The 21,410-nt window shown below is 36.4% G+C and overlaps 2 protein-coding genes and 1 long non-coding RNA gene across 6 annotated transcripts; 2 read left to right on the top strand and 1 right to left on the bottom strand.

Moving 5' to 3' along the window:
• The first annotated feature begins 8,161 nt into the window (after positions 1-8,161).
• Positions 8,162-10,838, top strand: LOC110817676 (gibberellin receptor GID1B-like). The gene is made up of 2 exons (XM_022046316.2): positions 8,162-8,731; positions 9,207-10,838. The coding sequence occupies exons 1-2, from the start codon at positions 8,693-8,695 to the stop codon at positions 10,200-10,202; spliced, it is 1,035 nt and encodes a 344-aa protein (XP_021902008.2). The 5' UTR covers positions 8,162-8,692; the 3' UTR covers positions 10,203-10,838.
• A 3,178-nt stretch (positions 10,839-14,016) lies between these two features.
• LOC110817659 (Pentatricopeptide repeat (PPR) superfamily protein) lies at positions 14,017-21,191 on the bottom strand. Of its 4 annotated transcripts, none has more exons than XM_022046292.2 (3): positions 20,634-21,191; positions 18,471-19,687; positions 14,017-14,489 (listed from the first exon to the last, which is right to left on the bottom strand). In XM_022046292.2, the coding sequence occupies exons 1-2, from the start codon at positions 21,006-21,008 to the stop codon at positions 18,563-18,565; spliced, it is 1,500 nt and encodes a 499-aa protein (XP_021901984.1). In that variant the 5' UTR covers positions 21,009-21,191; the 3' UTR covers positions 14,017-14,489; positions 18,471-18,562. The 4 variants fall into 4 exon arrangements, with proteins under 4 accessions (XP_021901984.1, XP_088075930.1, XP_021901989.1 ...); XM_088219804.1 differs by lacking the exon at positions 14,017-14,489 and adding an exon at positions 15,810-15,953; XM_022046297.2 differs by lacking the exon at positions 14,017-14,489 and adding an exon at positions 17,886-18,320.
• On the top strand, positions 14,485-15,526 carry LOC148253648 (uncharacterized). Its single transcript, XR_015819052.1, has 2 exons — positions 14,485-14,863; positions 15,114-15,526. It is a non-coding gene; the product is annotated as an uncharacterized LOC148253648 (long non-coding RNA).
• Positions 21,192-21,410: the final 219 nt, after the last annotated feature.

Here is a 21,410-nt window from a genome sequence, read left to right as displayed (position 1 = left end):
TCATAACATTATTTACAATAATTGAAGTTTAAGTGAATAAAATAACAATGCAATTTTTACATACAAATATATATATATATATATTCATTTTTTAGAAATGTACTCATTAAATGGAAAAAACAATAATTGTGATAGTAAAATTCTATATAAATTAATGAAAAGAGGGTAACTTATATCTTAAACTTTAACTTTTGATATAGACACATTATATATATATATATATATCACAAAGATGCACCCAAAATTTTCTATACATGAATAGATTATTTAGAATCTGAAATATATATGTATATATAATATTTTATGAGTTCGAAAACCTATAAGCAACCGATACTTTATAATTGGCCATTGCTAAATAATAAAATATATATGTATATAGCTTAATAAGCACCAATAGAAAAATATGTTTTTCTTGATATTCAATTCACATTTTTTATTATAAAATCTCATTGAAAATCTTATACAAGACATACATTTTTTATGCTAAAATTTGAGCAAAATAAGTATCTTATACATAAAAATTTATGATTCTATTTTAAATTAAGCTAAAATTTTAACCAGATCAGACGGGTTATAGAATCACAAAGAGAATATTATTCTATCTGTAATATTTGAGCTCATAAATTTGGTTCGAAATAATATTTTGTTTAATTTATAATATATATAATTAAATTTTATTCTAATTTAATTTTGTTAAATTGTTTTCAAAAAAATAAATTAAGAACGAAATTGGAAATAATTTAAAAAAAAATACGTGAAAGTATGAGTAATGAGGGTATTTTAAAAAGAAGATTTGAAAACAGCGGGTAGAATCGCAAAAAGAGAATGTTTGGCCACATGGGACGGCTCGGTCAGCAGCCACGGCGAAACAGAGCACGCTGCACGGCAGACACTGTAAAGATCTAGAATTTAAAATGAAATAAAGTCATAAATTAAATGCGGAAGCAAAATAATAGAGTTTGAAATTTACATTATTTACACAATAATTTATAATACCCAATAAAGTTATAGGAATGTCCATTCTAAAATAACAAATGAAAATAAAAAAAATAAACAAAAGACAAATAACTGAGCATTATAAGACAACCTTCACTAGCTTTTTTATAGGGAGTTCAAGTGGTGAACTATTCACAACCCTCTTGTTAATCGGAATCTGGATCTTAGTTCTCTTGATCTGAAAAAGTTAATGAAAGGGTGAACTACACTAACTCAGTAAGAATATCACACTACTTACCGATATAGAAACTGAAGATTGGTAAAAATCATAAAAACAACAAATGAAACTCTTGATTTAAGTAAATTCAGTTATCATAAAGAAAACTATTTATTGCATATATTTACTGTTGTGAGATTTCTAAAATCGACATATATAAACAATAACTCAAATAACATTCTAATATTATATTCAAGTGAGCAAAAACAATAATTTTTCTTTTTTATTTGTCTATTAGTATTCTTAGGGGTCCATAGGGATGTCCCACTACGCGTGAACCAATATTCAACATTGTTAACTAACCGGCCGTGCTCATACCTCGTCTGGTATGAGTGCCAAAAATACTATTTTTCGATACCTCGTATGGTATAAAGCAACGTTCACGATAGAATTCCTTATGTACCCGATCCGTCCACCATCTCTCAGTATATCCAGTAAAACAATCATTCATTAATTCACATAACTAAGCAAATTTCCGTTTGCATTTTAATTTTCAATTTCATAAATTAACTATAAATCACGCAAGACAATCAATAAATATATATCAAGGAAGCACAACTGAACCATTTAACCATTCTAGCATATTTTCATGTATTTAAAGCTGTAAAAGCAAAAAATCAGTCACATAAAACAAACAAATAAATAACTAACCGGTTCCGACTCTATTAGTAACATGTAATTATTCTAAAAAAATTTTAAATTACACAAAATACCATAATATGATTATTAATCTTCAATTCCATAACAGAATATAAGGTGAGAGATTATTACCAGAATCGGTGTATGAAAAAATCAAACTTTCTACTGTGCCTATCGGCGGTCCTTTGATTTTTTGCAGGGATTAAAATACTATTTACGACCCTAAAAATACCATAGGAATTCAAAATCGGTGAAAAAATCGTATGAAATAGACAACGAAAAGAGGCTCATCGGAGGAGGTGACAGGTTTTGTTAGTAGCGGCGCCACCAGGATTTGTCCGCAGTTTTCAGCTCACCCACCGTTATTTTTGCTCCAATTTGGCCATGGGGGTGCTCAGAATTAAATTATGAGCAGATAAGAGAATTTTTAACTTTTTTGGCAGTCGAAGATGGCTTTAGTGCGGCGATGGTCAACGGTCGACTCCCTTCTCCAGTGACTGATTCTTCTTCTCTGGCGGAAGGCTAGCGGCTAGGGTTTAGTTTAGTGTGATACGAAATATTTATACCCGTATCGTGTTAATCTGGCCCGTTCATCGCATTAGATCTCGACCATCCAATCGTGTTTAAAAAAGAAATGAATCTAGACCTTTCATCAGTGTGTTTAAAGAGAGAACGAATTTGCACTGTTCATCACGATAGATTGTGATCGTCCGATCGTGCCTGAGGAGAGAAGGGATCCGAACCGTCCACGCACAGGGGAACGCTTCTGGGTCGTCCGATCGTGGGCATGCGGATCACCAACGTGGCCTCCCGTGTGCCACCGAGTCAGCGTGTCTTGCTACGCGGCGTGCTTTGGTTCATCGAGACTGCTAACTGAGCGGTCCTACGTGGTAAAATTTTCCTTAATTACGTTATAACCTCTAATTTTTTATTTTTCTTTCAAAAATACCATATGAACCCAAATTTTCACCAATTTTTTTAAAAATTATTTTCAATTTCATCTTCAATCTATTTTTTCATAATTCCACATTAAATTAAAATTTATTAACTTTAAAAATATATTCTTATACATTTTTAGAATATTAAAATTAATTTCGGACCAAATTCCAGACCCGAGTATTATAGGCATGCTGACATTGACACCACGCAGGCGATCCATGTGCTTAGGCGATCTGACGATCTAGATCGCATCCTGTGCGCACGAACGACCCAGATTCATTTTCTCTTTAAACGTGATCAGATAGATGAGATTGATCGTGATAGACACTCCAGATTCATCCACACAATCAACCTAAACAAACAACAATTGGATGGCTCTTCTCGTTCCGCATTGACGTGGATGAACGACCAAGATCAGAGAGAAGATAAGTATTTAAACATCTTTTCAGTTGGCCTTGAAACCCTAGCCGACACACAGCCAGAGAAAAATAAGAGGAAGACGGCCGGAGGGACACCTCGACGCTATACTGGAGCCACCGTTGATTGCCAAAAAAGGTATTAAATTTTTTTTTTGCTCGGAATTAAATCGTATATCTCCCTATGGCCATAACGAAGCAAAATGGTCGACGGGTTCAAACTTCTCATTGCGGCAAAAACTCAAAACCCTATCTGATAACCCCATTCCCGCTTCCCATTTTGTATAATTTTTCTTACCACCGTGTTCACCATTCTTTTCTGGTGCAACTTAGCTAAATGGAAACTTCAACCAAGAAGGAGGACTAGTGGAGCCATTGCAACTGAAGACCTTTTTCCGCCAACTAAGTCCTTCTAACTTAGTTTTTTGCAGGTTTACGTGTAAATCAGAAAGAGCTCTGGAGGCAGTGCTAGTCTGTAGGCAGCAGTACCAATTCTGTCTAAGATTTCAAAAGGTCCGATAAATCGGGGGTTTAATTTTTCCCTCCTGTCGAACCTACTAATTCCCTTGAAATGAGTGACCTTAAGAAACACTCGGTCGCCTTTCTCAAACGCTAGATCTCTCCTCCGGGTATCCGCATAACTCTTCTGCCTACTCTGAACTGTCTGAATGTTCTTTCTGATTTTAACTATTTTGGACGTGGTCTCCTCTACCAACTCCAGGCCGAACAATCTTCTATCGCCCACTTCCTCCCAACAAATCGGTGATCTGCACGAGCGCCCATATAACACCTCATATGGAGCCATGCCGATGCTTGCTTGGTAGCTGTTGTTGTAGGCCAACTCTATCAGGGGTAGATGGTCGTCCCAATGGTCCCCAGAGTCCAGGACACAAGCTCGGAGCATATCTTCAAGTGTATGAATCGTCCTTTTTGATTGTCCATCAGTCTAGGGATGGAAGACAGTACTAAGAGACAACTTTGTTCTCATAGCTTGCTGGAAGCTACTCAAAAACTGAGAAGTGAACCTAGGATCCCTGTCGGATACTACTGTCACTGGAACCCCATGCAATCTGACTATCTCCCGGATATACATCCTTGCCAATTTGTCCAATGAATCGGTCATCCTGATGGATAGGAAGTGGGAAGACTTGGTAAGTCGATCAACAATTACCCATATGGCATCATGTCCTAAACGTGCCTTGGGTAGCCCCAATACGAAGTCCATGGTGATATGTTCCCACTTCCACTCCGGGATCGGTAAAGGCTGAAGTAACCCACCTAGGCCTTGATGCTCTGCCTTGACCTGCTGACATAACAAGCATTTAAATACAAAGTCGGCTATGTCTCTCTTCATCCCATTCTACCAAAACCGGGGTCGCATGCTTTGGTACATTTTGGTGCTTCCTGGATGCATGGCAAACTTCGAGCTATGGGACTCCGTCATAATGTCTCTTTTTAACTCACTATCATTTGGGACACACACCCTGTCTTGAAAACGCAGTAATCCATCGGCAGAGATTTGGAATTCTGAGCTCACTCTCTGTTTTGCATCTTTCTTGCAGGCTACCAGGACAAGGTCGACTGACTGGGCTTCCCTTATTCTCTATATTAACTCGGGCTGGACTGTTAGGCGGCCCAAACATGTGACTCTCTTCAGATCCTGAAGTCGAACCTATTGCATGGCCCCAATTGGCCTACATTCTGAAACCATCAAATGGGCTAAGATACCTGTACTTTTCCTGCTGAGAGCATCTGCTATCACGTTGCCCTTACCCGGATGGTATAAGATATCACAATCATAGTTCTTAAGGAATTCCATCCACCTTCTCTGACGCATATTAAGATCCTTTTGAGTGAATATGTGTTTCAAACTCTTATGATCGGCATAGATCTGAAAGGTCTCTCTGTACAAATAATGGCGCCAGGTTTTTAAGGCATGTATGATTGCGGCAAGCTCTAAGTCATGGGTGGGATAGTTCTTCTCATGATTCTTTAACTGTCTGGACCCATATGCTATAATCTTTCCATGCTGCATCAGAACACAACCCAGGTCTAGATAGGAGGCATCACTATAAACTGGATATCCTCCTGATCCACTCGGTAAAGCCAGCACGGGTGCAGTAGTCAGCCGCTTCTTTAATTCTGAAAAACTTCTTTTGCAGTCCTCATTCCACTCAAACTTGACATTCTTCTTTGTGAGTCGGGTTAGAGAAGCTGCTAGACTAGAGAATCCTTCAACGAACCTGCAGTAATAACCTGTCATCCCAAGGAAGCTACAGATTTTCTTAACTGATGTCAGCTTCTCTCAGCCAAGTACCGCTTCAACCTTTTCGAGATTCACTGATACCCCTTCCTTCGATATGATGTGTCATAGGAAGGCGGTCTGCTCAAGTCAGAATCCACACTTACTCAACTTTGCATATAACTTCTTATTTCTGAGGACCTGCAAAACTTGGGCAAGATGGTGAACATGTTCTTCTCTGCTTTTTGAGTAGAGTAAGATGTCATCAATGAACAGGATAACAAATTGATCCAATAACTCTCTGAAGTCCCTGTTCATCAGATCCATAAAGATTGCCGGGGCATTGGTTAGCCCAAATGACATAACCAGGAACTCATAGTGTCTGTACCTGGTTCGGAAGGCCGTCTTGAGGATGTCTTCTGTTCTTATCTTCACCTGATGGTAACCTGATCGCAAGTCTATTTTAGAGAAGACTTGTGCACCCTGCAACTGATCGAAGAAGTCATCAATCCGGGGAAAGGGATACTTGTTCTTGATTGTAACCTTGTTCGATCCTTTGTAATCAATGCACAGTCTCAACATTCCATCTCCATTCATTGCAAAAGTGACTCCAGCACCCCAAGGGGACACACTGCGTCTAATAAAACCACTGGCTTGCAATTCAATGATCTGGTTCCTCAGCTCTTCCATCTCAATGCGGCTCATGCGGTAAGGAGCAACCGAAATGGGCTGGGTACCTGGCTGTAGGTCTATAGTGAACTCGACTTCTCTGTCCACTAGCAGACCGGGCAGTTTGTCCGAAAACACATCTAGAAAGTCTCAAACTACCGGAATCTCTTGAATACAAATTTTCTTCTTGGGCTTGCCTAGTAAGAGAAAACAACAATATTAAGGCACTAAAAGTTAAAAAAACTTGCTATCAATGAATAAGTACTGAATGATTTTATTAATTTGTAAATGGCTCCTCGTTAGGAGGATTAAATACAACTTTTTTGTTAAAGCAATCTATGGTGGCGTGATACGCCGCTAGCCAATCCATTCCTAAGATTACATCAAAATCCCCCGTGTCTAACCCTATTAGGTCTACACTCAGTTTTATATTTGCTATCTCCACGGCACAAGCCCTGTAGATAACTTCTCCTAGTAGTGTTTCACCCCCGACAGTAGACGCAAACAACAATGAGTCAAGTTCGGAATCAAATTCCGAGTGGATAGGAGAATTTTTTTATCTTTTTCGGCAGTCGAAGGTGACTCTAGCGCGACGATGGTCGGCGGTCGGCGGTCGGCTCCCTTTTCTGGCGATTAGTTCTTCTTCTCCGACGAGAGGCTGGCGGCTACGGTTTGGGTTCGGTGTGATGTGAGATATTTATATCCGTCTCTCTTAAATTTGGGTCATTCATTGCGTTTGATCTCGACCGTCCGATCGCGTTTAAAGAATAAATAAATCTGGACCGTTCATCGCGATTTGATCTCGACTATACGATTCCGTTTAAAGAGAAAATAAATCTGCACCGTTCGTCGCATTTAATCATGACCGTCCGATCGCGCTTGAAAAGAGAACGGATCCGGACTGTCCACGCGCGTGGAAACGCATCCGGACCATCCGATCGCTGGCACGCGAATTGCCAGCGTGGCCTCCCGAGTGGTATTAAGTCAGCGTGACTTGTCATGCGGCGCGTTCCGGTTCGTTGGGGCTGCAGACTGGACAGTCTTAAGTGACACAAATTTTTTTTAATTGTGTTTTGAACCATAGTTTTCGATTTTTCTTTTAAAAATACTATGAAAACCTAAATTTTCTTCCATTTTTTTAAAAATTGTTTTCAATTTCATTATCAATATATTTTTTTCATAAATTTACATTAAACGAAATTTATAAATTTATAAATTATATTTTTATATATATTTTTTAACTTTAAAATTAATTCCGGATCAAATTTCAGGTCCGGATATTAGAGGGTTTGTGAGGTTGATATTTATAGTAGTTTATTAAAATATAATGTATGTAAACTCTAACACCTAAATTATTTAACTAATTAATCAAATTAATTTTTACATGTTGATTACTATATATTATATATATATATATATTTGATTATTAAACTTACACTCTAATTAAAAATTATAAATTTTAATTTTACGGAGAATGTAAATTTTGTGACTATATGAATATATTATGATTAATAGTGGTATTATTTCATTTAGTGAGATTTATAAATTATATGTTGGTGGGACTGTGATAATTAATTTAGTATTTATAAAACTTTAGTATATATAAATAAAAAAATATTTAATAATTATTAGATTCATGTAATTAAAGTACTAGGTTAAAAAAAAAATTTACCAAAATTTTTTAATTAAAAAATTATCAATATAATATTGCACATTTGAAAGTAATAAATTTAAATTTATTAAAAATATAAAAATTATTATTTTATAAATGTTATATTTAATAAAATTTATAATTTAATTTATTAATGCATTAATAAAATTATAATAATAAAATTAATTTTAATTTTAATAAATTATTTCATATTTAAGTAAAAAAATTTTTTTTATCTCAGTTAAATTTTTTTAATTATAAAAAATGTAACATTTTTTTCCAAAAAAAAAAAAAAGAAAAACCCATATACACATTGTATGTGAAAGAAATTCACATAAGAAAAATGGAGAAGTGGGTAGGCCCCACGCAAACAGTTTAATTCTGCCGCCCCGTTTGTCGTCTCCTTCGTCTCCGTCCACCACCGTCGCTCTCTTTGCCTTTGACTCAAATCTCTCTCTCTCTCTCTCTCTAACCCTTTCTTTCTCTCTGTACATTCTCTTCTTCCTCTCGAGTATATAAGTTCTCATTCCTCTCTCTCTCTCTCCATCTATTGCTCTGCGTTTTCTTGTTCCAGATAAGCAAGTGTCTCTTCATTCTGCAGAGCTCAAAACGAGGAATCAATCACAGGAGGGTACAAATAAAAGCAAACCTACTCCGTAATTGTACAGAGAGAGAGAGAGAGAGAGAGAGAGAGAGAGAAGGGTGCTTTGTTTGTTTGTTTATTTGTTTTTTGTGTACTTGTTCACCGCTCAGTACTTCTCTTGGAGTTATCTTTTTCGGTTTGGAATAAAATAGCGTCACTATGACTCTAATAAGGAAGACGACTTTAATGCTTCTTTGAAGATCAACCTCCCCTCCTCCTTCATCGCTTCTTTTCTTCTACATCTTTCTGGGTTTCTGGGTCTTGTTTGCCGAGACCTCTTATGGCTGGCGGTAATGAAGTTAATCTCAATGAATCCAAGGTATATATAATTTTTTTTTTCTGTTCTTCTACTGTTCGTCTCTTATGCCTTTTTTTTTCTGGGTTAGTTTATTCTTCTTGTTGAGTTGGATTGGAGCAGAGCAAATTGGTTTTCTTTTTTCTTCTTTTTCTTTTCCTCTCTAAACAATGAGTTGAAGGATGTAATAATTTTCCCAATTCGTGCTTTTTTCCAATGAATTTTTGTTGATTAAGAGGTATCATGTTGTTTTAATTCCTGGGTTTTGCTTGATTTCATCTGGGTCTGTTCCAGTTTCTTCGTTCTGGATTTAAATTTTGGGATAAAAAGTTTAAGTTGGGAAGTTTGTAGGTTTTCTTCCTGCAAATTTGGTCTAATTTTAGACCAGCCCTTTTCTTCTACTTCTTACAAATTTGCATTCATCATTTTATGGTCTTTGATTACTTTTGCTCCTGTTCTTCTCTGTTCTCTATTGTTGAATCGTTCATCTTCTTTGTAGAGAGTTGTCCCGTTGAATACGTGGGTCCTCATTTCAAATTTCAAGCTGGCTTACAACATCCTCCGCCGTTCCGACGGCTCATTCAACCGGGAACTCGCCGAGTTTCTTGACCGGAAATTGCCGGCAAATACAATCCCAGTTGACGGGGTTTTCTCTTTCGATCATGTCGATCGAGCCACCGGCCTTCTCAACAGAGTTTACCAACCAGCCCCCAGCAACCCCACTCAATGGGGAACTGTTGATCTCGAAAATCCCCTCAGCACAACCGAGATTGTTCCAGTCATTGTTTTCTTCCATGGCGGAAGCTTCACTCATTCATCAGCCAATAGTGCTATCTATGACACCTTCTGTCGCCGCCTCGTTAGTGTCTGTAAAGCTGTCGTGGTCTCTGTAAATTATCGCCGGTCACCGGAGTATCGGTACCCATCCGCATATGATGATGGCTGGGCTGCTCTCAAGTGGGTCAAGTCAAGAACTTGGTTGCAGAGTGGGAAAGATTCAAAGGTTTATGTTTACTTGGCCGGTGATAGCTCTGGTGGTAATATAGCTCATAATGTCGCAGTAAGGGCTGCTGAATCAGACATTGAGGTGTTTGGTAATATCCTACTTCACCCCATGTTTGGTGGGCAAGAAAGAACAGAATCAGAAAAGAGATTGGATGGAAAATACTTTGTTACAATCCAAGACCGAGATTGGTATTGGCGAGCTTTCCTCCCTGAAGGAGAAGATAGAGATCATCCTGCTTCAAACCCATTTGGCCCTAGAGGCAAGAACATAGAAGAACTCAAGTTTCCGAAAAGTCTTGTGGTAGTAGCGGGTTTCGATCTTATTCAAGATTGGCAATTGAATTATGTCGAAGGGCTGAGGAAAGCTGGTCAGGCTGTGAAACTTCTTTTCCTAGAGCAGGCAACAATTGGATTCTACTTCTTGCCAAACAACAGTCATTTCTATTGCCTAATGGAGGAGATTAAAGACTTCATCCATCCTAACTGTTAATACCTTCCTTATTGTTTAACCCTTTTAACAACAGGCAGTCAGACTCACAAAACAGAAGCTCTTAACAATATTGATCAACTGGGTTTTTGTTTTTCCGGTTTTGGAGTGATGAGAGTGTAGTTATATATCTATCTATCTATATATATATATATATATATGATTGTGTATCTTACTGCATTACAGTTCTTGGTGGTGGAGAAATGGGAGTTGTTCACATTTGGGAGACTTCTTTGTCTTCTTAACTCCATATACAAACAAAATTTGTACCTTTGGGAGGATATTGAAAACTGGAGAAGGCTGGAGGTTCCGGTGATTCACAGGTCAGATTTTGTTTGTGGGATTTGGCGGAACATCCACCAGATCGAACGGAGTTTACCCCGGTAACTTCCGGCCACAGACAAGGGGAATCAGAAGGCTGGGGTAACTTTTGGTGATTGATCATCAATTGATTTTAGTAATAGGATAGTAACAAGAACTAATGTTAGAGCAAAGAATTAGCAAGTTCTAAAAATATAAGTATATTATATACAGTTATGTAATACATATATCCTTCTTATTACGGAATTGTATGTCTACACATGTGTTCTAGAGTTTATATATATATATATATCATAGAGAAGATTTTGTTTGCTTTTCTGACTAGCTTGTTCTTATATAAGTTGGGAAGATGATACTTAAATTGATGATGCAGCTTTTTCTTCTTGAGAAATTCCTAAGCTATGTTAGGAGGTGTAATTACACATTCACAAGTACGAAAAATTATAATAGTTTACGTAAAAATAAATAGAATATTCTATTTCTCGCAAATTTAAAGATATTATGTCTTTCAGTAATAATTTTTTTTAATATTTCATCGATCATCAAGTCAATAATTAAAAATAATTCTCTTAACATAAACGAAAGTAGAGATAATTCTTCGACCGAAAGAATCTTTAATGTAGTAGGGTAGAATTTTCGACGAATCATGTTTCGATTTCGACTTAGTTGTTTTGGGTAAGAATATGTATTGACTTGAGAAAAAAAAAAAGATTAATATTCTCCATTACTATAATTTAGTCACCTTTTGAAGACAGTAAAGTTCGAGGGCAAATTTTGTCCCCGAGAGAAAATATTCTTCCAATGGCTTTTTACAAATGGTAGAAAATAGATACTACAAATCTTATCCCACTATCTTCTCCCATTTTCTAATCTTAGACAATTTTTTTTTTTAATTGATCACTTTTAATATATAATATAATAGAACGAATTTCGATTTGAACCCACAATCTGTTATATAAAAAGAAACGTAACAACTATTTAATTAAATAATACTTCAATTTTTAACTTCTTACCAAAAAAATATGAATATTTAAAGAAGAAACAAAATTTTTACATTGATTTATACACATACATATATATATATATATATATATAATCATCAAATATTTTATTAAACAAAACTCATAGCTATATAGTTGGTGAGTTGAATATCCACCAAAGTTCAAGATCACCCACTTTCTATGTATCCCATTAAGGATTTAAACTTGAATTTAGTTTGAAAAAGCATAAACCATGTATGTCATATAGTGGGCTGCCTCCTCCTCTTCCTCTTCCTCCATCTATTGGGAGAAGATACATAGAAAATTAAACCAATACAAAATGACTTTTTAATCTATTCAATTAATCCCACATTCCTACTCATCAATCTTAGAAAATTATATTGTCTTGTTGAAATTTTTTACATTAAAATTATTATTTTTTAATATATAGTTATATATTTTTTAATTATAAAATGTTGCTTGAAGTTTTATTTAAAGAAAACAAAAAAAAAAAAAAAAACAAGGTGATTGGACAAAGGGTCAAAATCATGTATGGACATGGTTTTGAGTAGTAGTTGTCTTGGAGTGGAATTTTGGGTCAATTAATTTATGCACACCCACATCCCAAAACCCTAATTTTGTTTTGTTTTGTTTTCGAGAGGGGAAACTTATCTCTCACTAGTTCGGAAAATTTTGGAATTATTCTTAAAAAGGGACCATCTTAATTCTCCGTTTACAATCCAAATAAATACACTATTTGTCGAATTTTGTATAAACTTCGACTGTAGTATCATTTTCTCGTCTCGTATGTTATGAAAAATAACAATTCAATGTTGAAACGAAAATAATTGGTCGAACTCTTTTATAAGATTGTAAAATTTTTGAAAATTTAGTATAAAATATTGCATAAAATTTTGATTTATATGTGGGAGTTTTTCATATGAACTTAAATTTAACATAAACTTTTTTTGACTTGTTTGGATGGAGAGAAAATTAATTTAATTGTGAATTGTGAATTGTGAATTGTGAATGCTTTTAAAATGGGTTCTATGAGTGGCAGGAAGAAACAGCTAAGCTTTGGAAAGAGACAAGGAACCTTGTCTAATTGACTTTGATGAACCCTTCTTTTGCCTGCTTAAGATTATATCTTAATATTTTATTATATATACATTATATACATATACACACACACACATATATATATATATATATACACATACATATGTCAATCGAGAAAATATTTAATTTGGGTTTTATTTATTTATTTATTTTTTTTTTTGGGAGGGGGTGAAGAATTAGATATTTTTTTAATCATAAGTTGTTCTTTCTTCCCATGTCTTATCAAGAACTGTCCCTTCTAAATTAGCTGTTTGTGTCTTGGACATATTTCTCCAATACGACACCGTCGCGTCCTTCTCAACCAATGTTCTTTCTTATTAACTTAATAATATTATTAACTTTGTGATTAAGCACAAAATCTTTAGTTTTGTTTAATCTAATGAGTGTGTTAATTTTTTTTTTTTTAGAAAAATTAATGGGTGTTTCACACTTTGAATCTTGTCTTTTGATTTTTCTTATATTTGTTTTAATACAAATGAACCCTAAAAATAATATTTAAAATTTTTTACTCAATTTATATAATTTTATAAATGAAATACGTGTAAATATTTTTTTGAAATATTAAATGGTTTAATTTACCTTAATTTATAAATATTAAGTTATATATATATATATATATATATATAAAGATGGGAAAAGTCCAAAATGGAATGACCCATTAATGGCACGTTGTGAAAATAAAAGGAGATGATGTGAAAGGCCACCAACTTACTAGAAAATTCCCAAACTCTAAAGCTATATAAGTTTATATTTTTTTCCAAAAAAAAAAATGCTTTGGCTTTTCTTGATAAATCACTTTTAAGACATGAAATTTTTACTTCCACAAAATCACAAGTTTGAAATATTATTATATATATATACTTTTAAATATATATATATATATACTTACATTCATGGCATAACTCAACCCAACCACCACTAAAGACAAGTTTCATTTATTAAAAACCATTAAAGACAAAGCTTGAGCAAAGAAATTTACATTCATGATTTTGGGTCCTAAGCAATTAGTACAATCAGAGCCTTAAGACACCCACCAACATCCATTAGTCTTCTATTCGGCAATTGGCTTTGAACCCACAGAAATCAAATTCCACCCTTGAAAACAACTAATCACACAGTTAATTGCACAAGGGGTTCACGAGAAGCTTCATATTGAACATGAAAAGTTGACTAAAACCTACATATGAGAACTGAAATGTTGACCATTGTAGCTTTGTTTAATCTATTCAATTGCCATCTACCCACTAAATCAAATCAATCTTAATCCGGAAGATCAAGCTCAACTCTTGTATGGCTGAATTACTTTATCCCCACCTCCCCCCCCAAACCAAAAGAGAAGGAAAAAAAAAACAAAAACAAAAAGAAAGAGCAAGAGAAAGCCCTCGAAAGGGTAGAAGTAGCAGAATAAATTAGATCATCATTATTCAAATTGGTTAACTTTCTTGTCTCCTGCTAAACATATTTTAGCATTACAACTTACAGTTACAAAATCTGACTCGCGCAATTTCGACGGCACCAATCAAGCTCCAGCAATGGTAGAAGAGAATTGCTAAGATTATGATCTCACTATGAGAACTATTCCTACAATCCATAATATTTTACACCATAAGATTTAGAAATAATCACCATTTGCAATTGCCAAGATGGAAACCCAGCCTCCTCTGCTTCAAATGATGACAAACAGAAGCAAAACTCCTGTGAGTTTAAATCCCTCTCAAGTTTATTACTCTCAATTCAAAGAAAAGTTTGCCTCTCCTGCGTCAGTTACTATTCTACAAAATCGAGTCAAGCGGCCCCAGCTTCGAGCAGAAGAATATTACTGGCTAGAATCTCGGTTTTGACCTCTCAAGCATTCAGCATTTCAACAACCCTATTATAAACAGTCAATCAATCAGATGGATCGAAAAATAAAATAGTCATGATAGAAAGAGTTATCATTTCAGCTATTATAAATGGAGGTGTTAAACTTCTGAACTATGGGGACAAATCTCTCCCTGATTTTGACTCAGAAAAGCAAGCCCCAAAATCTTTAATTACAGGGATATTTCAATCAGGCAAAGCAACTTGATTTTTCAACTTTTATTGTAGATTAACGGATAGATGTTATTCTTTCTTGATTAATAGGATCCAATCTTATTCGCGGTAAGGGACTGGGGAGCAAGAGAAAGAAGAGAACTGCCCAGTTAAAGTCGGTCTTCCTCCTGTGGGACCAAAAATCACAGGCTGTTCGACTTCCTAATCAAGGTCTACGTTAAGCCACCAGTGAAGTAAAATGAATGAGTTTAACTAGAATTTCTGCCCAAAGATTCATATTTTAGAAACGGCTTTTGTCAAACTTAGTGATTCAAAGATTCTTCATCTTTCATCCTTAGTGATGCTGTTGTCAAGTTTTACTTTTAGATTCTTTGCTCTTCATTAAAGGTAGCCTCTTTCTTTTGAGGACCTTGGAGACCTTGTTAATGTTCTAACTTCTAAAACCATTTTTTGTACACAGGTGGCATGGTGCCTCGTCAATTCAGTTTTTATACATACCATAATCCATAAATCTTGTGAAAGGCCTAATACTGGGAAAAGATACTGGGGGTCATACTTTCTGAGTTTTTAGGGAGAGAAATCCTCTATTCCTTGGGGTTTGTGCTTTCTTTTCTGGCTGGTCAGACCTCAAGCATGTCATTTCTATCGCCAAGAAAGTTCTCGGGGATAGAAAGAAAACATTTAATGTGGTTTGGGAGTGAGAAGTGGAGGACATCCGTAGAATCAATGAATTAGAAGCCAACAAAAGGTTCTCTGTTTCTTTTTAGCCTAGAAATGAGTTTATCTTTTGAAACCTTATGTTAATTTTCTGGATCAGGAGCCAGAACACTTATGTTCCATATTTTATATGAGTGAGGATAGGGTTCTTTCAAATTGGATGAAAACGAAAGGTTCTTTCCTTATCTTTTTAGCCCTGGAAATTAGTTGCATCTTTTGAATCCTCATGGGAGCTTTCTGATTTAGGGGGCCATAACACTTTTCCCATATTTACGAGACTGAGGGCAAGGTTCTTTCAGTTTGGTTTAAACCAAACCATAACAGGCATTATCCGGAACTGAAGGAGAAGAAAGCAGGAGATTGATTCTACGAGATCAGTTTGGAGGAGGGGGAGAGGAAAGCCCTTGAAGAATCGTTCTGCTCGGAGGATGAGGAAGCCACATCACAGGAACTTCAACTATAGGAAGCCAGAGATCTGTTGAAGGCGGGGCAGAATAAAGAAGGCTCCAATTCCCTTCTTTGCCCTTGCGTAATACCCAGCTGGAGGTATAGACCCTGGTTCCTCTGCAGCAGTTGTACATTTCTGCATTGCAGAAAATGGTTATTACCAACCTAAAGGAGGGAGTTTGAAAAACATAAAAAGAGAAGGGTTAGCAAGGGAGTTGTGCCTAGGGATAATGTTTTTAATCCTAACCCACCAAGATCAAAGTTCATTAGATGGGAAAACAAAATCGGGTTGCATCCAACCATAGAAAGGCTTCTGGTAGTGGGTTTACAAAAGCTCCAACCTCTTAAATCAGTAAATTGGCCCAACCATTAGTTTTAGAGGACTCTCTGTCCTCTAATAACTTGCGTCTCAACCAAAGGAGAACCAAGTTGTTCTTATGACAGTGTATAAGGCAGTCTAGAAAGAAGGGCTGCTCCCACCATTATGGTACAATCCCCTCTTCCTCTTCAGATCTTCTACTCCTTCTAGACCTGGATTTAGATTCTATGATGGAGCGGTTGCTTTCACAGATGCTCTCAGTAGTGAAACAGTGGCAGGGAGTGGAGCTAGCTGTGATAGGGTAATTACAGATTGGGTGGAAAACAACATTAAGAAACTGTATGAGGATTGTTTCAAAAAAAAAAAAAGAAAAAGAAAATATATGAGGATTTTGAAGTGAGTCTGAACAACAAGCCCTTAACTTATTTAGTGCTATATAGACTACTAGACTAGAAGAGAGCGAGAGTCGACTTGTGGTGGTCTTACAGAAGTAGGGTTTTTGGAGAAAGGTTGAAAAAACAGGGCAAGGGAGTTGAAGAAGGGAGATAGGAAACCTCTAATTTTATTGGCCACGAATGGTGATAGATTAGATTTTGCAACATGAGGCGCTTGAATGATGCAAGTAAAAAGGTGGTGGTTGAGGGTTTCCTTAAGGAGTGAGGTGGCAATCTGGTTTGTCTAGAAGAGTCTAAAGTTGTAGTCATGGGCAAAGAAATAATGAAGGGAGTATGAAGTCATCAGAAGGTAGTATGGTTTCATCTGCCCGCCAATGGAGTGTTTGGAGACATTATCCTATTGCGGTACAAGAGCAAATTGGTAGTGATGAGCTTTAGAGGGGTGGTGTCTAATTCTAGTGAGTTGAGAAGTAGACTTGAGGATGTTTCTTTCTTTTTTATGACGATGCACATTAAGGCTTAAGGTGGCTTAAGGTATTCATTCTTCTCAAAAAAAGGCTTAAGGGATTAAAAGGCATTTGTTGTAGCATGATCTTGCGGCAGCTAGGTCAATGAGGTAACTGGCCTTGGGTTACGGTTTGCAACTTCAGTCTTTTCATGAAAAAAGGAGCACGGGGCTCTCTAGGGTGAGTACCAAAGAGTTGAGTGGTGGTGGATAGGTTAAAGCTCATTGATCTACTTATAGGGGTCAATGGATGTGGCCCAACTTGAGCGAAGTTGGTTCTATATGTTAAATAGACTGTCTTTGGGTGTTATTTGAAGAATGCCTGATTTAATCCAAAAGCTTTAGCCTAGGGTCACATCTGATCACCATCCTTTGTGCCTTGGCCTAAAAAACATTAGATGATCTCCAATCCCTTTTAGATCTGAGAAAAGCAGCTAAGGCCGCCTAGGTTAGTGGAAACAATCAGAGGCTGGTGAGGGTAGGAGAATCTGAAGAGCTTTGCCAGAAGGACCACCAATGAACGTTTTGATGGTTAGCAATAGAATGTACAATGGAATAATATCATATCAAAGAGCACATAATGGTGCAATCAACTGAGTAAAAAATAACCAAAATTTGCTTCAAAACTGTTTTGCATTACAATTGTTGCAAATATAATGAGAACAATTTGGAACAGTTCTAGCTACATCTTTGCTGGTGTCAGTCACAGAAAACAAACCATGGATAGATAATATCTTCTTTTAGTGATCAAAAGAATTGAAAAAAAAAAAATCTGAGTTTACAATCAATGATACTGGATGTGCAATCATAAATACAGGACACACAATCCACATATTTCAGGATAAGGCATGCAGGAATTGGAAAATAACTTGATAGTTTTCTTAAATCATTATACAAGAATTTAAAAGCAAGAGAAGGAAAAAACAGTGTTGCAAACTCAAGACACTATTTTACAGAAAATTGGCCTCCTCATTTTGAAGATCAGTTTTATGCTGCTGATATGCTCTTTCCAACCACAAATGCTAAGAATCAATACTTGCATCCACTATCAACTCTCAAGGACAGCAATAATTTCCAGTGCAGTCTTCTGCAATTGAAGCAAAAGTGATAATTCCTTTTGCATCAGTTATTGCAAAAGGTTGTCAAGAATTCCACGAGACTGGTGCAGTTCTAGAAAGGAACTTCCTACTTTCTCTAAACTTTTCCTATCTGACAAATGGGAACAAATCCTTGGTTGCAGGAGTTTAGACTTAAAGCCAATAAACGGACAACGGACTCTCCTGCCTAGCACAGAGTCTAGTCAAGGTTCATGATATAGCTTTATTCTAACTAAAAGTAGTGACAGAAGTCACAATCTCCAAAATGAAGATTGAAAACACTCAGTTGAGACAAGGATAATGTAGCCAAGAGAAAGAGAAAGATAAGACTTTTTACCTATAAATTGTTCGGTCTCCAGTCCCATTGCGTAGATGTGATGAACCATTCATGACGATCAACTGAACACTTGAAGGGAGATTTCCAGTACCTTATGACAAAGAAGAATCCAGAGGAATGCCATACCCATACTTTAACATCAGTCCCATTACTTGATCAAACTTATATTTTTCACCATATCTTTTGTATGCTTTGTACAATATCTGGAATGTCCTCTTCACTCGTCTCATTTTGACATTCTCCATCTGTTGAAGTACGCTCTCCATTTCTTCCAAGCGTCTTTCTGACGCATACATGACCATTTTGCAGTGATAGAGGGATCTACATATTCGCCAACCAGCACATTCAGCCCGACTCACAAAATTAGCAAGCTTGTCTACTGCATTACCCCTGAAATAACTCGCAACGATGACCCGCATCATACGAGCTGTTGTTACACAGGTTTTATGCTCAAATGCCTCATTTATGGAGTTTTCCATCACCTCTAAGCAATCTTCTTGGGCATAGACCATAATCAACAGCACATTCAACCAAGGTCTATACTCATGTTCAGGGATGAGTCTCATTAGGTCTTCAATTTTTTTAACTCTATCCTTGTCGGAACTCCTACAATATGCACATATCATGGCCCTGATAAGTGGAATTTCCTTGTCATTAACATGATGTTTTACTAAATTGTACGTCTCTTCCATCTTATCCAAATGCCCTGAGTTTGCATATCCTCGGAGCATTAGCAACTGAGTGTTAAGGTCAGGCTTAATTGGACCAGTCTTCATTACTTGAAATGTCTCTTCCATCTTGTCCCACATCCAAGCGGTCACATATCCAGCAATTAAATTATTATAGGTGCTCAAATTGGGGTCAAGATTTAACTCCTTTGTCTCCAGGTATGCTGCTTCCATGCAATCAATCATCAATAAACGACCAAAGACTGATATGAGAATGTTATATGTTACAATAGATGGACTACAACTTTCATCCTTTTTAAAGTCCCGAAAAAGTGAGCGACATTTATCTGCAAGACCATTCCACATGTAAGCTCCCATCAAAGCATTGTATGTAGAGGTTGTTTTAATTCGCCTGTCACTAGCCTCAACAAAAAGCTCAGCTGCAAGATCTATATTCTTAAGCCTACCAGCAATTGTAATACCCATAGCATACTCCTCTGGTGTCACAGGGATGCTGCATCTTGCCTGCTTTTTCCTCCAATTGAAAACCTACTTATAGGATGGGGGAAAAAAAGCAAACACATTAAAAAACTATCATTAGGAAAGATAACATGCATGCAAATAAGTTTTCCACAAAACTAACATCCCGCATTTTCTTCCCTAAAAAATTATTAAGTTTCAATTCACTGTTACACGCCAAACTCCATAGATTAGGCGGCATTCAAAATTTTCCATGGAAAGAAAAGAACTCCATTTTGTTTCAAATAATATCAGAAAATACTTAATCAATCTTTGGAACAATTTAATAATTTTTGTATATTTAAAAAATTTCCATCTAGTTTAACTATAATAAGGCAAACATCTCACCTAAAATGATAAAAATTAAACTCTTAGGCAATTCAACTACGAATTTTCTAGGTGGTTACTTTTTCTAATTTTCTCATATAATTTTCATCACTTTATACTTACCACAAACTTTATTGATTTATTCCAAACAAAGCCTTAAGCCAAAGTCATTTGAGGTGCGAGAAAACAATGCCCAATTCTTCAAATGTGCTTCCATATTTATGGATTAATAGTGGTAACGCTCAAAAGACCACTGTTTGATTGTTATACAAAATAACAGACACACAGTCTTTAATTGTGAATGCTAACTCAAAATCAACTAAGCTAATTCATATCAACATAGAAGAAATTCTAAAAAACATGCAGAGAAACTCGTAGATCCGTACTCACTTCACGCTTTCAGAAAAACATTGACCATCTAGAATGCTTAGCAAAATAAGGTGCACTGCTGCACCCACTCAACTTTCATGGCATGAAAAATAACACTGATCAGCAAGCAAAATAAGCAACAATCCAGATAAAAGCTACACAAGATCTCTAAAATGGCATAACAAATACCAAACAAGAAAGCAAAGTTCACAGCTTTAAATCATATATATATGTATATGTCTGCGTGTTTGTTTCTAATAAAAAAGGTAAACGGAAGCACCTCAAGAGCTAAGTGAGGCCAGGAGCGCAACTGCCTCAATAGCTCGAGTACCGCAGATCCATCGCTGTAACTCCGAAACAACCAATCGCCTTTCTCCTCCAAAACCCCAACTGCCTTATCCAAATCGTCACCGCTTCGCAACAAATCCTCTCTGAAATCTGTCACTTTCTTTCTCACATCATCTCCAGAACCCCTACCGGCGTCTCGGACAGAGAGTTTTTCTATAAACAGACGGAATAAATTAGTTAACTGCGATTGGGAGGATCGGACGTCGGTACAAACATGGCGGGAAGACGGACGAATATTGTATTTGGTAAGGATTAAAGAAGGTGAAGTTACGAATTGGAAAGGGACGATGATCCGCGGTGGGGGCATAGCAGCTGTGGTTGCTGGACTGTGTTCCAAATTTTCCAAGTTCTCGTCATTGGGACTGTAATTGTGATCGTGATTGCGTGGTACGCATTTTGGATTTATAGGGTTTTAGAAGGGTTTATCAAATCAATGACGCAGAGAGGGTAACTGGTCGAACCGGGGGGGGGGGGGGGGGGGGGAAGGAGGCGTGTGCCGGCTCGTACTAACGGGACTAAAGATTGGAGTGGAGAGATGGGAGCGGGTCAGTCAAAATTGTCAATGGACCATCGGGTCGGATAATTATCGGATATTTGAATGTAGTTAATTGAAATCTGGTCCGACCCGAAAGCCGAGTGGATCTGCCTGGTCTTCGTTTCTCCAATTTTTATTTGATCTGATCAGATCCCACTTGATTAAAATTTTTTA

This window comes from Carica papaya, chromosome 5 (assembly GCF_054855325.1).
Source record: "Carica papaya isolate Zhongbai chromosome 5, ASM5485532v1, whole genome shotgun sequence".
Classification (NCBI taxonomy): Eukaryota; Viridiplantae; Streptophyta; class Magnoliopsida; order Brassicales; family Caricaceae; genus Carica; species Carica papaya.
This window is presented reverse-complemented; position numbering and strand designations above follow the sequence as displayed.